This window comes from Rhinopithecus roxellana, chromosome 17 (genome assembly GCF_007565055.1).
Source record: "Rhinopithecus roxellana isolate Shanxi Qingling chromosome 17, ASM756505v1, whole genome shotgun sequence".
Taxonomy (NCBI): Eukaryota; Metazoa; Chordata; class Mammalia; order Primates; family Cercopithecidae; genus Rhinopithecus; species Rhinopithecus roxellana.
The window spans coordinates 55,133,123-55,150,939 of NC_044565.1; the positions used below are offsets into that span (position 1 = coordinate 55,133,123).

General features: G+C 50.6%; 1 protein-coding gene across 2 annotated transcripts in view; it reads left to right on the forward strand.

Moving 5' to 3' along the window:
* Positions 1-17,817, forward strand: part of PXDN (peroxidasin) — a 109,769-nt gene that overhangs the window by 32,814 nt on the left and 59,138 nt on the right. For both annotated transcript variants that reach the window (XM_030921193.1, XM_030921194.1), the window contains exons 2-3: positions 13,776-13,847; positions 14,911-14,982. In XM_030921193.1, the coding sequence (XP_030777053.1) occupies positions 13,776-13,847; positions 14,911-14,982 (144 nt within the window). The remainder of the gene's footprint in view (positions 1-13,775; positions 13,848-14,910; positions 14,983-17,817) is intronic.

The following is a 17,817-nucleotide window of genomic DNA, read 5'->3' on the forward strand; positions in this document are numbered from 1 at the left end:
GTGGAACCTCTCCGACCTCTGTACCTGAAGGAGGATTGAGAATCACTTGGACTTCTTACGATTTTTGTCATTCTGGTCAGAAAGAGGCTTCCTGCGAAGGGCGGAGGCTGACTGGGGTCTTGGTGTTTGGGTGGGATTGAGCAAAGCCCTTCAGTCCATCCACAGGGGGCCTCGGGGCAAACTCCAGGCCCAAACCAAAGGAGCTGCCTGAACATCAAAGAGCGAACCTGTTAAATCCAGGAGCTTTGTCCGCTACAGCGTCCTGCTGGGTTGTCAGAAGCTTGTTTCCCCTCTTAACTAATTGTGGAACAATGGCAGGGACAGAGGGTGCATGATGAGACCTGGGCCTGTGCCAGGGCACATGCAGACAGCCAACCCAGCCCCGCGATCCCAGCTCGAGCAAGGCCAGCTCCAAAGCAAACACCAGCTCCCGGGTTTACTTGGCGGGGAGGTGGGAGGATAACTTGAGAAGCCCATTCATCCTGCAGCTTCCAGGCCTGGGCGTTCCCGCCTTGTTCCTGGGACAAAGCTCATTGTTCCAGCTGGAGAAGCGCTCCGCTGAGGATTGCCTGCGTTTGGTTTCCCATCTCTCGCTTTGTGTCACTTTCCAGTGTCTTAAGAGTACCTCTCTAGCCCTTAGGATGCTGACGTAAGTGTGGTGAAAGGTAGATCCTAAATGGGTTCCTCTTAAATGCTGGTGATTCTTCTTCCCTTTAGACAGTCACGGTAATTGTTGCTAGGGGAAGGATATCTGCGGATTGTAGCTTTAGGCACCTTGGTACGAATCTCTCCTCTGCACTAAGTTTTAACAAAGAACCCTGAGTGTGTGGATTCCCTGCCTCGTGCAGGGAAATGTCTTCCCCTTTTTTGTCCTCGTATACGCAGTTCTTGCATCTTTCACAGCTCATAGCCCCTCTGCAGGGGTTCATTTTGTTACATTTTGGAAGACTTCTGGCAACCTCGTGCTTCCAAAAATTTGGGCGAAAAGTGTTGGTTGATTATTTACACAAAAGTCAGACATATCACAATTAAATCATAATTTCTTTCTGATTACTTCTGTTTGACAGTTTGATGTTCAGAAGGCGTGGATGAGGCATCTGAGATTGATGAGCTGATTGGTGAACACTGCAGCGCGGTCTCAGCTGTATTATTAGTGGGGGAGGTGATGGCTCAGAGCTGACTGGCTTCTGGCAATGCCAGCGGGATGTAAATTCTGTGGTTTGCAGTTGTGATTTAAACAGCTGTTACTGCACTGCTCCCTGGAGGACTTGATATGACATGGAGGCAGGACTGTGACCCAGTGAATAGCAGGCAGCCAGTGGGACAGGGAAGCCCCACCTTCCTAAATAGATCTTTAGATGCTGGACAGACCAGCTCCCAATTTTGTAGAATAACCCAGGAGCTCCTAACTCACTGAAGGTCAGAGACGCTGGGACGGTCTCTGGGTTTGAGAACCCAGGAATCGGAGGATGGGGTAGAACTTGAATCTGGCATCCAGTCGGGTCCAAATGCTCGCTCTGACTGAGGTCTGGAGACCCTGAAGAAGCTGGACCAGAGAAGACAGTAGCCTCAGAGGGGTGTCCAAGCTATGTGGACACCTAAACGGCCCTGCCTGGGAGCCTGAAGTGCCTGGGGGAGGCCGTAATGGACGGAGAACTGCTCCTTGCAGCTGCACACTCCACTTGGGAAACTCCCCAAAAGGGCTCCACGCGTCCCAGGTTATGGGCAGCCACACCCTGCATCCCAGGCCATGGGGAGCCGCACCCTGCACCCTGCGTCCCAGATCATGGGCAGCCACACCCTGCACCCTGTGTCCCAGGCCGTGGGGAGCTGCACACTGCACCCTGTGTCCCAGGCCTTGGGGAGCCACACCCTGCACCCTGTGTCTCAGGTCATGGGCAGCCGCGCTCTGCACCCTGCGTCCCAGGCCATGGGGAGCCTCACCCTGCGTCCCAGGCCATGGGGAGCCACACCCTGCACCCTTTGTCCCAGGCTGTGGGGAGCCGCACCCTGCACCCTGCGTCCCAGATCATGGGCAGCCACACCCTGCACCCTGTGTCCCAGGCCGTGGGGAGCTGCACACTGCACCCTGTGTCCCAGGCCTTGGGGAGCCACACCCTGCACCCTGTGTCTCAGGTCATGGGCAGCCGCGCTCTGCACCCTGCGTCCCAGGCCATGGGGAGCCTCACCCTGCGTCCCAGGCCATGGGGAGCCACACCCTGCACCCTTTGTCCCAGGCCGTGGGGAGCCGCACCCTGCACCCTGTGTCCCAGGCCGTGGGGAGCCTCATCCTGCACGCTGTGTCCCAGGTCGTGGGGAGCCTCACCCTGCGTCCCAGGCCGTGGGGAGCTGCACCCTGCACCCTGCGTCCCAGGTCGTGGGCAGCCGCACCCTGCACCCTGCGTGCCAGGCCGTGGGCAGCCGCACCCTGCACCCTGCGTCCCAGGTCGTGGGCAGCCGCACCCTGCACCCTGCGTCCCAGGTCGTGGGCAGCCGCACCCTGCATCTGGGCTCATGGGGAGTGGCACATGGCTGCCTCCTACACTCGCCCCTCCCAACCCCAGCCTTCATGGAGGGAGTGTCTTTAGGGGGTCATGTGGGTTTGGGAGTAAACTGAGCCGTTCTGCCTTGTCTTGTGGTCTTTCTTCTATAACTTCAGTTAATTTTTAGTTGGTTACCAACTAGCTCCTGTGTGCATTCTCTCATTACATCCTCAGAATACACCAATGGATAACGCATCATCTGCTTTTATTAATATAATGTGATAATGGTTGATTCCCAAGACTGTATGAAAAGAAAGTAAGTCTTGGGATCCCCCAAATCGTTAAGTTAAAGGGAAGAGTCAAGGTGGGAACTGCTAAAGGCAAACCTGCCTCCCATTGTATTCAAAGCCACCCTTTGCTCACTGGGACACGCATATCTGATTGCCTCCTTTGGAAAAGATGGTCAGAAACTCAAGACAATGCAACCATTGGTCTCTTATCTGCCTGTGACCTGGGAGCTCCCTCCCCTCTTGGAGTTGCCCCCCCTTCACCTGGAGTTGTTCCGCCTTTCTAGACCGAACCAATGTTCATCTTACATATATTGATTGAGGTCTCATGCCTCCCTAAAATGTATAAAACCAACCGCTTTAGGAGGCCGAGGCGCGTGGATCACCTGAGATCAGGAGTTCGAGACCAGCCTGGCCAACTTGGTGAAACCTCGTCTCTAAAAATACAAAAAATTAGCTGGGCGTGGTGGCGGGCCCCTGTAATCCCAGCTACTCGGGAGGCTGTGTAGCAGGACGAGCCGTAGACTAAGCTCCTCAGACACCGAGTTAAAGAAGGAAGTGGTTTATTTGGCTGGGAGCATCGGACAGGACTCCTGTCTCAAGAGCCGAGCTCCCTGAGTGAGCAATTCCTGTCGCTTTTAGGGGCTTACAACTCTAAGGGGGTCCCTGTGAGAGGATTGTGATCGACTGAGCAAGCAGGGGGTACGTGACGGGCTGCATGCACTGGTGGTCAGAGTGAAACAGAATAGACCGGGAAGTTTCACAATGTCTTTCCTATGCAGTATCTGGAATGTATAGATAACATAACCGGTCAGGGGTCGATCTTTAACTACCAGGCTTATGTCAGGCAGGCCCAGGCCTGGTTTCGGGTCTGGTTCCTAGGCGCCGGGCTACCTGCCTTTAGTTTCGCTTCTCTTTCCTTTTCTGAATAGAAAACAATATGAGAGGGTCTCTCTCTTCCCTCAGCTGAGGCAGGAGAATTGCTTGAACCTGGGAGACGGAAGTTGCAGTGAACCAAGATCATGGCAGTGGACTCCAGCCTGGGTGACAGAGCAAGACTGTGTCTCAAAAAAACAAAAAACAAGGTGTGCCCTGAAGACCTTGGACATTTGTCGTCAGGACCTCCTGAGGCTGTGTCATGGCATGTTCTTGACCTCGGCAAAATAAGTTTTCTAAATTGGCCGAGACCTGTCTCAGATATTTGGGGTTCACACATATCACTGGGGTGGCATCTGTGACCCGCAGGAGAGTCAGCCTCTGTCTCCCCTTCTGTCTTGGAGCAGCTCCTGGCCCTGTCCATGCAGCCCTGGTAGGGCCTGCTCCAGGCCGAGGCTGTTCCCTGTGTCCTGGAGGAAGCCTCGGTGACAGGGGACCCTGTGCCGGGGGCGGGGGGTTCACCTGTGGAGGAAGGGCAGGGGGAGAGGATGGGCAGGCCCCCACTTCCCATTGCCTGGAAGCCGAGATAGATCTTCACTCCACCCAAGCCTCCTCTGCTCCTTCTGCCTACAGGTATTTGCGATACTCCAGGATCCCCCAAGAAATGACCCTCACAGCCAAAGGAGAGGCCAGGTTTCTCTAGCTGAGGGGCAGGCAAGTCCTGACTGACGTAATTGGATCTCATTGATGGTATTCGTGGGTGTCTTACGTCTTACTCTATTCAGGCCTCTCTGAGGAGCCATGGGTGGGGCAGCCTATAAACACAGCAGCAGGTACCAGTTCACCCCTGCAGCTCTGGGGCTGGAAGTCCAAGATCAAGCACCAGCCAACTGGGTGTCTGCTGAGGGCCACCCGGGTTCGGAGAAGGGACCTTCTCCTCATGTCCTCACATCGTGGACAGGACAAGGCTGCTCTCAGGGATCTTTTATAAGGGTGGTCATCCCACCCTGGGGGCACCACTGTCAAAGCCTCGTCACCTCCCAGAGGCCCCACCTCCCAACACCGTCGCTTGGGGATTAGGTCTCAGCACAAATCTGAGGGTTCGCGAATGTTCAGTCTGCAGCCGTGGGGGCTCAGGGAGCCATGAGCACTAGCGCTGGACCCAGGCAGCTGGACGCCCCCACCCCATCCCCAACCCCCACCCCATCCCGCATCCTCCACCCCATCCCGCATCCTCCACCCCATCCCGCACCCCCATTCCATCCCCCACCCCCACCCCATCCCGCATCCCCGACCCCATCCCACATCCTCCACCCCATCCCGCATCCTCCACCCCATCCCGCATCCCCACCCCATCCCCCACCCCCGGCCCATCCCGCACCCCCACCCCATCCCACACCCCCGACCCATCCCGCATCCTCCACCCCATCCCGCATCCCCACCCCATCCCGCATCCCCGACCCCATCCCGCATCCTCCACCCCATCCCGCATCCTCCACCCCATCCCGCATCCCCACCCCATCCCCCACCCCCGGCCCATCCCGCACCCCCACCCCATCCCACACCCCCGACCCATCCCGCATCCTCCACCCCATCCCGCATCCTCCACCCCATCCCGCATCCCCACCCCATCCCGCATTCTCCACCCCATCCCGCAACCCCCACCCCATCCCGCATCCTCCACCCCATCCCGCACCCGCACCCCATCCCGCATCCCCGACCCCATCCCGCATCCTCCACCCCATCCCGCACCCCCACCCCATCCCGCATCCCCGACCCCATCCCGCATCCTCCACCCCATCCCGCAACCCCCACCCCATCCCGCAACCCCCACCCCATCCCGCACCCCCACCCCATCCCGCATCCTCCACCCCATCCCCCACCCCCGGCCCCATCCCGCATCCTCCACCCCATCCCGCACCCCCGACCCATCCCGCATCCTCCACCCCATCCCGCATCCCCACCCCATCCCACATCCTCCACCCCATCCCCCACCCCCGGCCCCATCCCGCACCCCCACCCCATCCCGCACCCCTGACCCATCCCGCATCCTCCACCCCATCCCCCACCCCCAGCCCCATCCCGCATCCTCCACCCCATCCCGCACCCCCGACCCATCCCGCATCCTCCACCCCATCCCGCATCCCCACCCCATCCCACATCCTCCACCCCATCCCCCACCCCCGGCCCCATCCCGCACCCCCACACCATCCCGCACCCCTGACCCATCCCGCATCCTCCACCCCATCCCGCATCCCCACCCCATCCCGCATCCTCCACCCCATCCCGCATCCTCCACCCCATCCCGCAACCCCCACCCCATCCCGCACCCTCCACCCCATCCCGCACCCTCACCCCATCCCGCATCCCCACCCCATCCCGCACCCCCCACCCCATCCCGCATCCCCACCCCATCCCGCATCCTCCACCCCATCCCGCATCCCCCACCCCCACCCCATCCCGCATCCTCCACCCCATCCCGCACCCCCACCCCATCCCGCATCCCCGACCCCATCCCGCATCCTCCACCCCATCCCGCAACCCCCACCCCATCCCGCACCCCCACCCCATCCCGCACCCCCACCCCATCCCGCACCCCCACCCCATCCCGCACCCCCGGCCCCATCCCGCATCCTCCACCCCGTCCCGCACCCCCACCCCCATCCCGCACCCCCGGCCCCATCCCGCACCCCCGGCCCCATCCCGCATCCCCCGGCCCCATCCCGCACCCCCCGGCCCCATCCCGCACCCCCCACCCCATCCCGCACCCCCCACCCCATCCCGCATCCCCGACCCCATCCCGCATCCCCCACCCCCACCCCATCCCGCACCCCCTACCTTGAGCCTCTCTGTGGGGCTCCCCTTCACCCACACGGTAAGGGGCATCCTGAGGCTTCCCTCACACCACACGGCCCACCTCAGTGGTCCTATCCGCTCTTCCTCCAAAATACACCCTTGCCCTCCACTCTGAGCACCCATTTCTCCTACGGCTGCTGGAGTGCAGGCTGGAAGCTCGTCCGTGCCCTTCATGTCACTGTGGCCACCTGCTCAGGTGGCTCAGGTCGCGTCTGTTAAGTACAGAAGCGAGTACATTACGAAGTCCTAATCCTTCACAGACTCCGGTAGGCCACGTGAGACTTCCTGACATCCAGCCCAAGTGCGTGGATGTACTCAGCCCTGTGGTAAAGCAGTGCCGTCTGTAACTCTCAGAGCACAAGCCCTGGGTGTTCCTTCAGTGACGAGAGGCAGTCCTTAGTACGAGGCACTGAAGCGATTTTAGGCCAGGCAGACGTTAATGGAAAACCACGTGGCCTGGCTTTGGGATGCGGCTTTTCAAACTCCCCCAGCCTCCCACTTGCAGCAAGACTGGGATGGGGAGGTAGGACTCAGCCTCCCGCCTTTCCCAGCGGGGCCGGGGTGGGGGCTTCTGTCCTGTATTCATCCTGGGAGAGGGCGTGGGGCATCGGTTATAATTCCGACCTTTAAAATCAGTAAAGCACTTTGCATATTTGCTCCTCTGAAGCAGCACAGTCAAAGAGCCTTTGGGTTGTATTGATTTTTTGTTGTTGTTGAGACAGTCTTGCTGTGTCGCCCAGGCTGGAGTGCAGTGGCTCGATCTCAGTTCACTGCAACCTCTGCCTCCCGGGTTCAAGCGATTCTCCCACCTCAGCCTCCTGAGTAACTGGGATTAAAGGTGTGCGCCACCATGCCCAGCTAATTTTTTGTATTTTTAGTAGAGACAGGGTTTACCATGTTGGCCAGGCTGGTCTTGAGCTCTTGACCTCAGGTGATCCGCCGGCCTCAACTTCCCAAAGTGCTAGGATTACAGGCGTGAGCCATCACCGCACTTGGCCAAATTCTTAATATTTTGTATTTACAAATGAATTCAAACACCTGTGAGACTTGCATATGGGAAAAATCGAGATTATTTTATTTTAAAAATCAGTCTTATGGGAGGTATTATAATAGAATAAACTTTATAAAACGATCTTTAATGACTGTTTTTTAGAACTCACAACTTTGTCATGATTAAATTAAGCATTTCCGAGGGTTCTGTGCATTTTAGTTTACTGTGAAAGGGAATCTAACGGCGAAAATCCCTGGAGGGAGTTAGATTAAAACTTGGATCTCCGAGCTTCCTTTTAGTTCGAACCTTCAGCCGTTCTGTGGTTCTGCAGTGGCTCGTGATTTTGATACTGAGTGTAAACCTGTGCTTTCATGTTTCACTCCAGACACTACAATTCTCAACATTGTTTTCTTCCTGGTAGGATTTTTAGTACATTAAGATTTGAGAATAGTGGAAACATTAACAACAAAACAAAAGGAAACACAAAAACTACCCTAAAACTCTTTGACTTGAAGTTCACGTGCTTTTTAAATGTAAAATGTAAATGAATCTGTGTTCTGTTTTTGAGACTCTAAATTGAGAAATTCATAGTTCATGCTTAATAGTTATTGCAGGCTTCTCTTTAAACTTGAGAGGGCTTGTGTTGGCGTCCGCGTTCCCTAAGTAGGTCAGAGGCAGCGGCTCTGCTCTAACACTTGGGAGAACTCTTGAATGTAAGTGGCAGAGTCTGGTGGACTCTATCTGGGAGGATTAACCTCTTGAAATGCCTTCAGTGAGAGCCGTTTTAATGCTGAGAAAAGAGCCCTGGGCTGACTCTGATTGCATTTCTAGTTCTGCCACTTACAGACTGACTGACTTTAGGCAAATTACCTGATCTTTCTTAGTTTCTAAATTCCGATTTGTCTAGAAAAGGGATTTCTTCTAACCTGGATCTCATTCTCTCCTCCCGTCCCTCAGTCAGCCACCTTCATGTGCTCTGCCTTAGTGTGCCATTTCCCCAGGATGTGCCTTTGTCACTCTGAAGTAGGGGGTGACCTTGCCCTACCGTGGTCATTTCTGAGAGCTCTCGAGGGTTCCCTGTACACACCGATCTTCTCCAAGCGCAGGTGCTGCTTCCTAGCTCAGAGGTTGCCCCGGATGCGTGCTTCGTGTGCTCAGTGAACAAGCTGACAAGACCCACTGGAATTGCAGAGGTGTTCATGATGGATATTTACAGAGTTTTGCTCTTTATGAAGGACTTTTCACACACAAGCTCTTCATCCTTCTGTGACCGTGTTCACTGCTGCTTACTGTCATTGGCGCTTTGTGGTTTAGGGCCACAGGCTTTAGAAGGGATGTACCCCTCACGCTTACCCAGGCGGGGTGTGGCATTTTTAAACACAATCTCCTGGGGCTTTGGCCTTGGCTTCAGCAAGAGTTCATGGATGCCCTGTCTGATGTTAGCCCTCGGTGTTCATCTGTGTTCCGCTTGCTTTAGTAATCACGCCACTTACAGTTTCCTGGAACTTTCTAGAATCTGTCTCCATGCTCATCATGCCAACTTACTTCATGGAGGGAGTGCCAGAGCCCCTTGCTTATTGGGAGAAGTGGTCCTGCAGCTGCGGAGGGCAGGTGACCCAGTGGTCTGCCTGTTGGCATGTGGCACACAGCTAGGGCCATGCGACCACATCTGCCTAGGGTCGCTCTCCAGCGCCCGCAGCCCCTCCGGGAGACATCACTGCAGTAGGAACGGGTGGGAGCACAAAGTCCAGGGAAGAGCCAAGGAAGACTTTTTTAAGTGCTCTTTAAATCTTTAAAGTTTGGGCAAGTTTTTTCCCCCCAGTTAGGATTATTTGTGGAACTATTTATTATGATTGTTAAAATAATAATTCTGTTTGTCAAATTGTTTAGTCATATGTAGGTGCATAATGCAGGGATCAGGTGCCTCCCCACCGTCTTATTCTGCCCAGACATGTGCAAAGTTTATTTTGAAAGTTGTAAAATGGGGAGCACTTATATGTGGCACTTAAATTTAAGCACTTTTTAATTGGAGAGTTTAGCTTTACATTTATTGTAAGCTTTATGTCAATGATGACCAGTAAGTTAAGGATCAGACGTGGAAGAAATGCAGAGGAAACGAGCAAATGCCTGCTACTAGTGTTTATGCATTTGCATGCGTGTGCAAATGCTTTTCCTATATCTACTCACACACACACACTTAAAAGTATACATAGTGTGTATTTGCATTATATCTTCAGCATTCCCGAAGAACAATGACTTCCAAACTTTACCTTACTTAGAATCACCTGGAAATCTTATTAGAATCCACATTACTGGGACCCACTCCCAGAGTTTCTGATTCTGGTGATTTGGGGTGGGGCCCAGAATTTGCTTTTCTAACAGGCTCCCAAGCACTTGTGCCATGGAACAGTGCTCAGCGGAATCCTGGCTGCTCTGTGGAGGGCAGATCCCTCCTGACCTCTCTAGAATCTTGCAAGTGAGAAATATTCAGGCAAAAATCAGCCCTTGCATTTGTCTTCATGACCTTGAAGTTGGGGTTCATATTTGAAACGAACGTTGGCTTCCTGTGTCTGTGGTGTCTTCATGCCCTGAGCTTGTCTCTTGGGGATGGAGCCGCAACAACCTGGACCCTGTGCCCTTTCTGTTGCTGTGGAACAGGAGGGTTTCTGAGGCAGCTCCAAGTCCCCTCCAGTAACGTGTGCAGATGTAGCTGTGTTGTAAGTCATCCAACCCAAACACACGCTCCTGTTTGGTGACAAATCTTTCTAGCTCCTTTCATGTGCTGTGGTATCAGACAGAAAATGTAAACACACACATATGCAGATGAATATGTGCGTGTATAAATATTGGTGTGTGAGTGTTTTTTCATCCTGTTCCTCAGATTAGATCATTTCTAATGTTGAGTAGCTCCCAAGTCCTCTCCCCTCTGCAGTATTCAATATGTTAAGTCCATCCAATGAGCTTTTCATTTCAGCTATTACATTTTTCAGTTCTAGAATTTCAGTTTGGTTTTTTTTTTTTATTGTTTCACTTTGTCGCCTAAGATAACCCCCTTTGCAGTAAAGGGGACCCTCTGTTTTACCCTCTTCATAGTAGAAGTCTTTTTTAGTGGTCTGCCTAAGAACGTGGTGGGAGGTCTAACTGCTTGTGAGCAGGTTGTGAAATGGTCCCCTTAACCTCAACCAGTGCCATCCCACAGAAATATGATGAGAACTACTCATGTAATTTAACATTTTCTGGCCACTTCCTGAAAAAATTAAAAACAGTTAATTTAAAAAATGTTTTATTTAACTCTGCATGCCAGACTTGTACATGTTTCAGCATGCACTCAATATAAACCTTTATTGAAGATGTATTTATGTTCTACTTGTTCGTAGGAAGTCCTTGAGGTCCAGTGTGAGTTTTGCACGTTTACTCAACACTGGCCACTGCTCAGGTGCTCAGACCCAGGGCACAGGGGCTTGTGTGTGGGACAGCACCTCTCTGTCCATCACTCTAGAGGTTTTTGGTGGCACCGACTTGAGATCTGGGGAAAGGCCTGCGTGTCGTCAGGAGGGTGGTTTTGCAGCTCTTCCTGCAGTCTTCCCAGGCTCCAGGAGCCAAGTCCACATCTTGCTTTCCAGCTTCCATGCTGTTGCCGCTGCCTTCTCTGTGCCTTGAGTGTGGGTTCCCATGGGGAATAAGGAGCCAGAACAAGTGGGGCTCACTCCATCCTCTGCCCTGGAGGAGCAGCTTGGTTTCTGGATTAGATGTGGTTGGGGTTGATTTCTGCTCTAAGCTGTGATGCGTGGCTCAGCCTTCCAGGACAGCCTTTCTTACCTGTTCAAATGCTGGGTAGCCCCTCAGCTTGCTGTGTCTCAGGTACAGGAGCTTCTTTGCAATCATTTGTTTATCCCAAAATTATAGCTGGTCAGAATTCTCTCCTTATCTGTACTTGATCTGTGTTTTCTGTATGGAATGAGTGAGCATCCTGGATGGCTGCTTTCCCCTCCCGTGTCTTCCTCCAGCAACACCTCCCAGTTTCGGTGCCTCTGACTTTCAGCAGCTCCTATGTGGACAGTACATGGAGCCACTAGTGGTATTTTGAGTAGGAATGTAAATTTAAATCTCATCTGTTTAAAAAGGAGCATGGCAGTGCAAGGGGAAGGTGTGTGTGAGGAGACTGTTGGTGGACAGTGGGTATCACTGAGGAAAGCGAACCCACGTGCGAGGGCACAGTGTGGAATGATGCCCAGGAGAGCCAGATGGGCAGAGGGGAGCCGCCTTCCCCTTCTCCTCCGGGAGAACTTGACCCACAGCACGGGGGCCCACATTTAATTCGCTGACCTCTAGGCTGGACGCTGTTACTGTCAGTGACACAGATACTTTTTTTGAAGTATCTTATTGAACCATAAACTAGAACTTAGTTGGTAGAACTAGTTTATGTTCTACAAACTACTGACAGTGATTGGTGTAGGGTAATCAGATTCCTTAGAAGGTTATAAACATTTTCTGTTATGATACCCTAATGCCCTGACCTTACCTGTGATATACCCTAAGGACCAAACATAGTCACGTCTGAGGCCCTGGGTGTGAGCCCAGTGGATTTCGGGGAGACACAGTTCAACCCATACCAATCCCTGCTGGACGATATGAAAAGGGATTGGACCTATGCGTAAGGAATTTTAATATTCCTGAGTATTTGATAAAGAAATTGGTCTTTCTGTTTATTTTTCAGTGGTTTCTATACTTGTTCAATTTATAGTTTTAATTCAAGCTGGGATGGGCTGTCTACAAGGGTAGAGCGGACGCCTCTGCATGTCTGCACTTCCTGTCGCTGCCTTCAGGCCTCTGACCTGACTGTCTGTGCTGCCTCTGCCTGTGGCCCGTGGCCTCCGTAGTCGGGGCCTCCCAGCTTGCTCTGCCTGATGCTGCTGCCCCCAGCCCGTGGCCTGTTGACCCTGGAGAGCAAGCAGCCTGGGGCCTCTCACCCCAGGCCCTTGTCTGTGCACATGAATGGAGCACGGGCCACAGGGCCCACCTTTCTTGGCACGTCTGTCCGCCCACACCACCCTCCCACCATGACTGCCTTAGCACTGGCCACAGTCCTGGCTAAAACAGAAAACCTAAGAGACAGCAGGATAAAGATACAAACTCCCTTCTATAGGAGGGAAGGAATATTTTTTCCCCTGTATCAAAAGGTGGTAACCGTGGAGTATGGACAGCATTGCAGAGCAACTTTTCCACTGTGATGGTTAGATGCTAAAGCTGTGTTTTGTCCTGCGAATTCAGCGTTCATTGAATGTTGATGGCAGTGTTGGTCCCAGCTTGCTCTGCCTGATGCTGCTGCCTGTAGCCCGTGGCCTCTGTGGTCGGGGCCTCCCAGCTTGCTCTGCCTGATGCTGCTGCCCGCGGCCCATGGCTTCCATGGTCGGGGTTTCCCAGCTTGCTCTGCCTGATGCTGCTGCCTGTGGCCTCCGTGGTCGGGGTCTCCCAGCTTGCTCTGCCTGATGCTGCTGCCCCCGGCCCATGGCCTCTGTGGTCGGGGCCTCCCAGCTTGCTCTGCCTGAGCATCAGATCATCAGGAATCGAAGTGTTTCTCCTTCCAGCACCAGATTCAGTCTGTGTCGATTCTGGTGTGCTCTCTGGTCTCTCATGGGCTATTCGGATCCTCTCTCCACCCCTGAAATATAAATAAATATAAATAAATAACAGTGGAAGTTTAATTTAATGAAAATACCTGTTTGGAACCATTAGGGTAAAAACCATATGTGAGAAAGCCTATTTTCCCAGTTAGCTGAATTCACATTCGTGGTTTTGAGACATTCAGTTTAAATGTCATGAAGGTAACACTTGAGGTCATTGACTAAGGAACAGCCGAATTCCAGCTCATGAAATCACTGGAGTAAACTCTAAGGTGTTTACTCAGTTCCACAGGTGGTGCGACTGTCTTCTTGAATGTCATCACACCTAACTTGTGTTTATTATCCTAAGACTTATCAACATGACATTTTCCAGTGGTTTGCCAAAGATAGGGTGTTTAGGTAGTTTATGTAATTTTTCTCCCCATAATTACTGTTTTTAAAAATTCTGTAATGTGAGACTGTTGTTCCACCATTCAGATAAATATTTGTACACTTATTAGCCTCAGTGAAAAAGAAGACTTATTTAACGAGTGAACTAGATGGTTGAATATTTTAAATGCATTGTCACTGTTTTGAAAGTGAGTAAGAACAGCAAAGGTGTAGCAATGTTTGTAGATTTTTTTTTTCACATAATAATACCTTTCTTGTTTCTTCACAGAGATCTTCGCTTTAACAGAATCAGAGAGATCCAACCTGGGGCATTCAGGCGGCTGAGGAACTTGAACACATTGTGAGTGGAAATATTCTATTGGAAACTAATAGAAAAATAGAAGTCATTACATTATTTACCTGTGGGTAGAACTCATCGTCCACAATCAGTGGGCATGGGTGGGGAAAAGTGAAACAGGAAAGTGAGGCTGAAAAATGCTCCTGACTGCCAGGACTGCGAATGCCAGGACTGTGGCCACTGTGTTTCTCGTCTCATGGCTGTGTGCCTGTCCATTGCATGTTGATTGGGACCCATGCTGACCAACTGCAAAACTTGTCCCTGGCCTTCATATGGGTCACTTGCTCCAGAATCACTCTGCCCTTGCTGGGTCAGGCTGACCTCTGTGTGCTCCTGCACCTCCTCTGTGGCAAGGTTGAGCAGGACAGTGCTGCTTCTGAGCGTGGAGTGGACTGAAGTGAGGGTTCAAGGCAGTCCCATGATGCCCGGAGGGAGCAGGCAGGGCCAGGTCCAGTGTTGCTGTGCAGACCTCTGGCTCTGCAGGGCATGCCCAGTGCAGTGGAAGCTGGTTCCCTTCTGCACCAGGACTGAGCACAGTGGCGTAAGGGCAGGGTCATGGGGAACATGGGACTGCCTGGGCCGCCTATCCACTGTTGACCCTGGAGAACAAGGGGCCTGGGGCCTGTCACCCCACGCCCTTGTCTGTGCACATGAATGGAGCACGGGCCACAGGGCCCACCTTTCCTGGCAGGTCTGGCCGCCCACACCACCCTCCCACCATGACTGCCTTAGCACTGGCCACAGTCCTGGCTAAAACAGAAAACCTAAGAGACAGCAGGATAAAGATACAAACTCCCTTCTATAGGAGGGAAGGAATTTTTTCTCCCCTGTATCAGAAGGTGGTAACTGTGGAGTATGGACAGCATTGCAGAGCAACTTTTCTACCATGATGGTTAAACACTAAAGCTGTGTTTTGTCCTGTGAATTCAGTGTTCATTGAATGTTGATGGCAAGTCTGTAACTGAATTGTTACATGGCCTTTTCCAAGGCTGTCAGAATGTTTTAACACAACTTTGAAGTTTGTTTTCTGTTGTTTTTCAAAATTCTTATTGACTCTGTTTCATAGGCTTCTCAATAATAATCAGATCAAGAGGATCCCTAGTGGAGCATTTGAAGACTTGGAAAATTTAAAATATCTGTAAGTTAATGATCAGTTCTTTAACCTAAAAGCTTACGGTTATATTTAGATTACTTAAAAATAGAGCTAAATTTTGTGCTGTTTATGAATTATTGTAAATATATTCATTTAAAAGAGGTTTTATTTTCAGAAGGTGAGTAAAAATTTAGCTGGGATTATAAAAGCAGGTTGTCATTGATATAAAGTGCTACATTATGTGATTTTTAATGTTTCATCACTAAGCCTTAGTAAAGTGGATTGCATAAAATTAAAATGCACAGCCTTTGAAAATCGCTCTAGAAATAATGAGGATGCTTCCAGAGGGGAAAGTGATGCCAAGTGAGTTGCTGATATGAACAGCTGACAGGTGTGTTGCAGAATATCAGCTGTCAAAATAGTTTCCAGTTGTCTTTCCTGCTGCAGGTGACATGTAAAATCGAAATAACTCACCCCGGTGGAATGTCACTCATTCCTGCAGATTTTCTTGTCTTCCACTAAGTGATTTCACCTCTTATTTTTGTGCAAATTTTATTTCACTTTTTAAAACTGAGTTTAATCTATTTATTTTCATTTAACACGTCTTTTGCTCGTTGAGATCAGTTTTGCAGTTTAGAAAATGAGCTTCCTGGTTTGGTCTCAGTCACACACGTACTTGCTCTAAAATTGGAAAGGTTGAAGAAAAACACTCAGAGGAGAAGGGTGTGTCATGTGCTTTTAGAAGATTATTCTTTTAAGACTTAGTCACTTTCCAAAGAGAGCGATTTTTAATAAAAATTATTTCAGCCATTTTTATTGGAAGTTTTTATCATACGTGAACCTAAAAATGTTTAAGTTATTTTGATTTGTTTTTTATTTTACTTTAAGTTCTGGGCTACATGTGCAGAACGTGCAGGTTTGTTACCTAGGTATACACGTGCCATGGTGCTGGGCTGCACCCATCAACCCGTCATCTAGGTTTTAAGCCCCACGTGCATTAGGTGTTTGTCCTAATGCTCTAGGTTTTTTGATTCTTAAAACACAGTTGTCTTGTTATTGTTGATGTATACTCTGAAATCTGTTTTGATTCTAGCTGTGTCTGTGACTGTTAATTACAGAGCTGCCTTTAACTCTTTATTAAAATACATTTCCTCTGTGAAGATACTTGTCAGTGTTACATACACACTTTCACCTCCATCATTGTGGCATAAGATGTTAATTTTTAATGTCATATAAACATGACTTAGCCTTGTCCCACGTTTCTAAAATGAGAGACAGACCTTTTATTGGTTTATTTCCGCCCCCCCCCCCCTTTTTTTTTTGTATTTTGAGTGTTGTGCAAGTTCCAGAAGAGGGCTTTTGTTTCCTGGAAAGTAGATCCGGTCAGCTGATAGCCAGCATTCCTTGTGTGTGTATATGTGTGTTTAATAGGTTTAACAGGTTTTTTAATATTTTATTTTTTGTCACTGGTTTTGAATTATTAAGAGCAACTTACTATGCACTCAGCAAACGTGTTCAAAGTGGAGTTGTTGGGATGCTCTGTTTTCACTGATCTCTTTTCAATGACCCTCGTCCGACCTCATCTGCTGCACAGCAGCTCTCTGAGCGCCTGCACTCCACACTCTTCCCTCGCTCCCTCGGTAGCAAACTGCAGTGTCCCTGGCGGCAGAGGACACAGATCACTGGGGTGGAGGGAGCACAGACTGGTGGGTCATGACTCAGAAACGGACTAAAGACCAGGGCAGAGGAGGGAAGCTGTGCAGAGAGGCCCGGGGTCCCCTTTCCACAGCACTGCAGCCTCCGCCTCCTCAGCGCCCATTGGTGGAGAACATTTGATAAGTGCTGATTTAGGAAACTGTGTAAGACTTAAATGCTGTGATTTAAACTGTGTACAACCTAAATGCTGAAGAACTCTCCTGAAGTTTATTGATTATTTCAGCCTTCTATATGGAGTCAGTACCAAAGTATACTTGTAGGGGCTGAGTAGTTCTTATTTCTTGGAACTCCAGTTACTTCTAGTAAGTCATAAGCCTTCCCTTTAGTTCACATTTCCTAGTGAAATTATTTCTTGAGACAGTTAGGACTCATTCAAGGGTCAACTCTATGATGAAGTAGAAAATCACAATTTATTATTATGATCAATACTCACCGCTTTTTTTTTGTTTTTTTTTTTTTTAGTTTTTTTTTTTTTTTTTTTTTGGAGATGGAGTTTCCCTCTTGTTACCCAGGCTAGAGTGCAGTGGTGTGATCTCAGCTCACTGCAGCGTCCACCTCCCAGGTTCAAAGGATTCTCCTGCTTCACCCTCCTGAAGAGCTGGGATTACAGGCGTTCGCCACCACGCCTGGCTAATTTTTTGTATTTTTGGTAGAGACGGGGTTTCACCATTTTGGTCAGGCTGGTCTCGAACTCCTGACCTCAGGTGATCCGCCCACCTTGGCCTCCCAAAGTGCTGAGGTTACAGGCGTGAGCCGCCGCACCCGGCCAATACCCACCTGTTCTTAGGAAAACAAGTTACATCCCAATGTCTTTATAAACAGCCAATACCCACCTGTTCTTAGGAAAACAAGTTACATCCCAATGTCTTTATAAACAGCCAATACCCACCTGTTCTTAGGAAAACAAGTTACATCCCAATGTCTTTATAAACAGCCAATACCCACCTATTCTTAGGAAAACAAGTTACATCCCAATGTCTTTATAAACAGCCACAATGTCGGTTTGATTCAGTTGTCCTGTGTATTCTTTACAAAGATTCCCTTTCATTTTTTAAAATGCCTCTAAAACATGTTCTCATTGATACTTTGTTTTTGTTTCTCTTTTTAAAGAAATAGGCACAGAAAATTACATTTAGACTTGCCTTCTCCAGAAGTATAGTAACA